Source organism: Melospiza melodia, unplaced genomic scaffold (assembly GCF_035770615.1).
Source record: "Melospiza melodia melodia isolate bMelMel2 unplaced genomic scaffold, bMelMel2.pri scaffold_34, whole genome shotgun sequence".
NCBI classification, from domain to species: Eukaryota; Metazoa; Chordata; class Aves; order Passeriformes; family Passerellidae; genus Melospiza; species Melospiza melodia.
This window is the reverse complement of record NW_026948659.1, coordinates 7,404,186-7,407,151: the sequence shown is the minus strand read 5'-3', so window position 1 is coordinate 7,407,151 and position 2,966 is coordinate 7,404,186. Positions and strand designations below refer to the sequence as shown.

Sequence of the window (2,966 nt, the reverse complement as noted above, 5' to 3'; positions counted from 1 at the left end):
TGTCCTTGACAAGAGTAAATGTTGTTCTGTTCTCCTGTCCTTGTCTCAGTGCTCGCCCCACATGAGGCGTCTGCAACCCCCCCAACCTATGGGCCTGGGGTGGGCAAGTGTTCCTGGGGGACAGGGATGGGACAGCTGGGCTGGACTGACCCAAGGAATGTTCCATTCCATGTCACACCATGATCAGAAATCAAGTTAGAGAAGCGGGAGGGCAAGAGTGGTAGGGAATATTTTTTTTAAGATATTTTTCTTTGAAAAAAGCAGCTGCAAATACAGAATCCTCTCACGCCACAGGGTGGTAAAACATTTTCTGCTGATAGGAGATTTGCTTTTCTTCTATTTATGGTCTTTTCTTTTTGTGGTTGGTTTGTTTGTGGGGTTTTTGTGTTGTTGGGGGTGGGTCTTGCTTTGGTTGTTTTTGGTTGGGTTTGGGTTTTTTGCTATTGAATTGCCTTTCTTCTGATGCATAAGTTTTTCCTGCCTTTTCTTGTGGCTTGCTTGGCACCTGCTGGTCTGGTCACTTGGTGTCCCTCCATGCAGGGACAAACAACCTCCCTCAGGTGGGGAGAGGCCAGTGTTGGCAATGGTGGTTGCAGGGGCTGGTGTGGGACAATTGCCCTGGGGCACCTTCCCAGGCTGTCCCAGAACAGAGACACAGCCCAGGCCCTGCTCTGCTGCTGCCCCAGGTCCATGCCAGGAGCTCTGGCTGTGCCAGGACACTGCTGTGAGCCCCCCCTGCACACTCCCCCCTGCCCCAGGCCCTGGGCTTTGCTGTGCCAGGGCATTCCTGGAGCACATTGCTGACAGCAGCTCTGGAGGGGAGCAAAGCCTCCCTGCCCTGCCCTCAGGAGATGCACTTTGCTGCTGGAGGTGCTGTGCTGGAGCCCAGCTGTGTCCCAGCAGTGCCCATGGCCTGGCCCTGCCTGTGGCCACAGCAGGGACACGCAGCAGGACAGTGACCAAGCTGCCAGAGCACTCCGGCCTTACAGCCACAGCAGGGCTGGCAAGGACAGGGTGGAGTTGGGCAGAGCAGATCGGGGAAGAGGCAGGGCCATTGTCCCTGGCTGTGCTGCTGTGCTGGGACTCTCTTCCTGCCACCTCTGCTCACAGGCACTGCTCCTGCAGGGACAGAGAAGGGCTGAGGAAGAATCCTGGATAAACAGATTGGGGCAGGCACTTGTTTTTATTTAAATGCACAGGGAACAGACCGCTTGTAAGTGTTTGTGCTTCAAATAATATAGATATTAATGCAGAAATGCAAACAATATTACTACAATATTTTGCAGAAAAAACAACAGTATTCAAGAAGTTACTGAAAAAAAAATGGTCAAATAGAGTAAAAGTCTGAGATTGTAAAGAGTTACATTCTAAAGGCTCTGCAACAGAAAAGAGACAGTTTAATGCTTCTGAAACCATCCAGTCATCATTTTCCTCAGGGCATCCTTGACCTCCTGGTTCCTCAGGCTGTAGATGAGGGGGTTCAGGACTGGAGGCACCAACGAGTACAGAATTGACACTCCCAGATCCAGGGAGGGGGAGGACATGGAGGGATGGGGCTTAAGGTAGGCAAAGGCTGCAGTGCTGAAGAACAGGGAGACCACGGCCAGGTGAGGGAGGCAGGTGGAAAAGGCTTTGTGCCGTCCCTGCTCAGAGGGGATCCTCAGCACAGCCTTGAAGATCTGCACATAGGAGAAAACAATGAACCCAAAACAGGCAAATAATAAAAAGGCACTAACAGCAAGAAGCCCAAGTTCCCTGAGGTAGGAGTATGAGCAGGAGAGTTTGAGAATCTGGGGAACATCACAGAAGAACTGGCCCAGGGCATTGCCGTGGCACAGGGGCAGGGAAAATGTATTGGCTGTGTGCAGCAGAGCATTGAGAAAGGCACTGGCCCAGGCAGCTGCTGCCATGTGGGCACAAGCTCTGCTGCCCAGGAGGGTCCCGTAGTGCAGGGGTTTGCAGATGGACACGTAGCGGTCATAGCTCATGACTGTGAGAATGGAAACCTCTGCTGTAATGAAGAAGACAAACAGAAATAGCTGAACAGCACATCCTGAGTAGGAGATGTCCCAGTTGTCCCAGAGGGAATTGTGCATGGCTTTGGGGACAGTGGTGCAGATGGAGCCCAGGTCGCTGAGGGCCAGGTTGAGCAGGAAGAAGAACATGGGCGTGTGCAGGTGGTGGCCACAGGCTACGGCGCTGATGATGAGGCCGTTGCCCAGGAGGGCAGCCAGGGAGATGCCCAGCAAGAGGCAGAAGTGCAGGAGCTGCAGCTGCCGCGTGTCTGCCAATGCCAGCAGGAGGAAGTGCCTGATGGAGCTGCTGTTGGACATTTGCTGTGTCTGCACATTTCAACGTACAGAAGGAGGAAAGACAGGGCAATGGAGGGGAAATTTCTCACAGAAAAATCAAAACTCTTTGTCGTAGCCTCTTTCTTTCCACTAAGCACCTCCCCCTTGTGTATGTCTAGGAGATCTTCCCTTCACCATTGTTGCTGGAGCCCTGATTGCTGCTGGCCAATGCTGTGTGAGGAGCTGGACCTTGGCCTGCAGGACACCTGGGAATCGGCCCTGACCCCCAGTCAATGCAGGGGAACAGTGAGAGCAGGGCCCAGTCCTGGTGTTCAGGCTTGGATAAAGAATCTTCCGGTAAGGCTGCAGAACTGCCTGGGTGAAGTGATGGGGATAACGGAATGAAGAACGGGTGATTCTGCTGCACCTGGAGAGAACAGAGAGTCCAGTGAGACAGGAGGGTTGTCTGAGGCTTAGTGCAGACTGAGGAGAGCTGCTCTGTCTCTCTCTCCTGTTCCAGCTGACCTGCGCTTGCACCTTTCTGAAATCCAATCCCGTGTTACCCTGGACAGCCAGGAGACACAGCTGAGAGCAGAGGGATCCCTGGCACACAAAGTGGCTCCTGCCTTTCCCAGAGTCAGGAGAGTGGGCTCATTGCCAGCCTCCCAGGCTGCC

At 53.5% G+C, this 2,966-nt stretch overlaps 1 protein-coding gene across 1 annotated transcript; it reads right to left on the bottom strand.

Moving 5' to 3' along the window:
* Positions 1-1,389: 1,389 nt before the first annotated feature.
* LOC134434309 (olfactory receptor 14J1-like) lies at positions 1,390-2,333 on the bottom strand. Its single transcript, XM_063182985.1, has one exon. The coding sequence runs from the start codon at positions 2,331-2,333 to the stop codon at positions 1,398-1,400; it is 936 nt and encodes a 311-aa protein (XP_063039055.1). The 3' UTR covers positions 1,390-1,397.
* Positions 2,334-2,966: the final 633 nt, after the last annotated feature.

Coding starts and splice junctions, on each gene's coding strand:
- LOC134434309 (XM_063182985.1), bottom strand. CDS start 2,333: ATGTCCAACAGCAGCTCCATCAGGCACTTCCTCCTGCTGGCATTGGCA.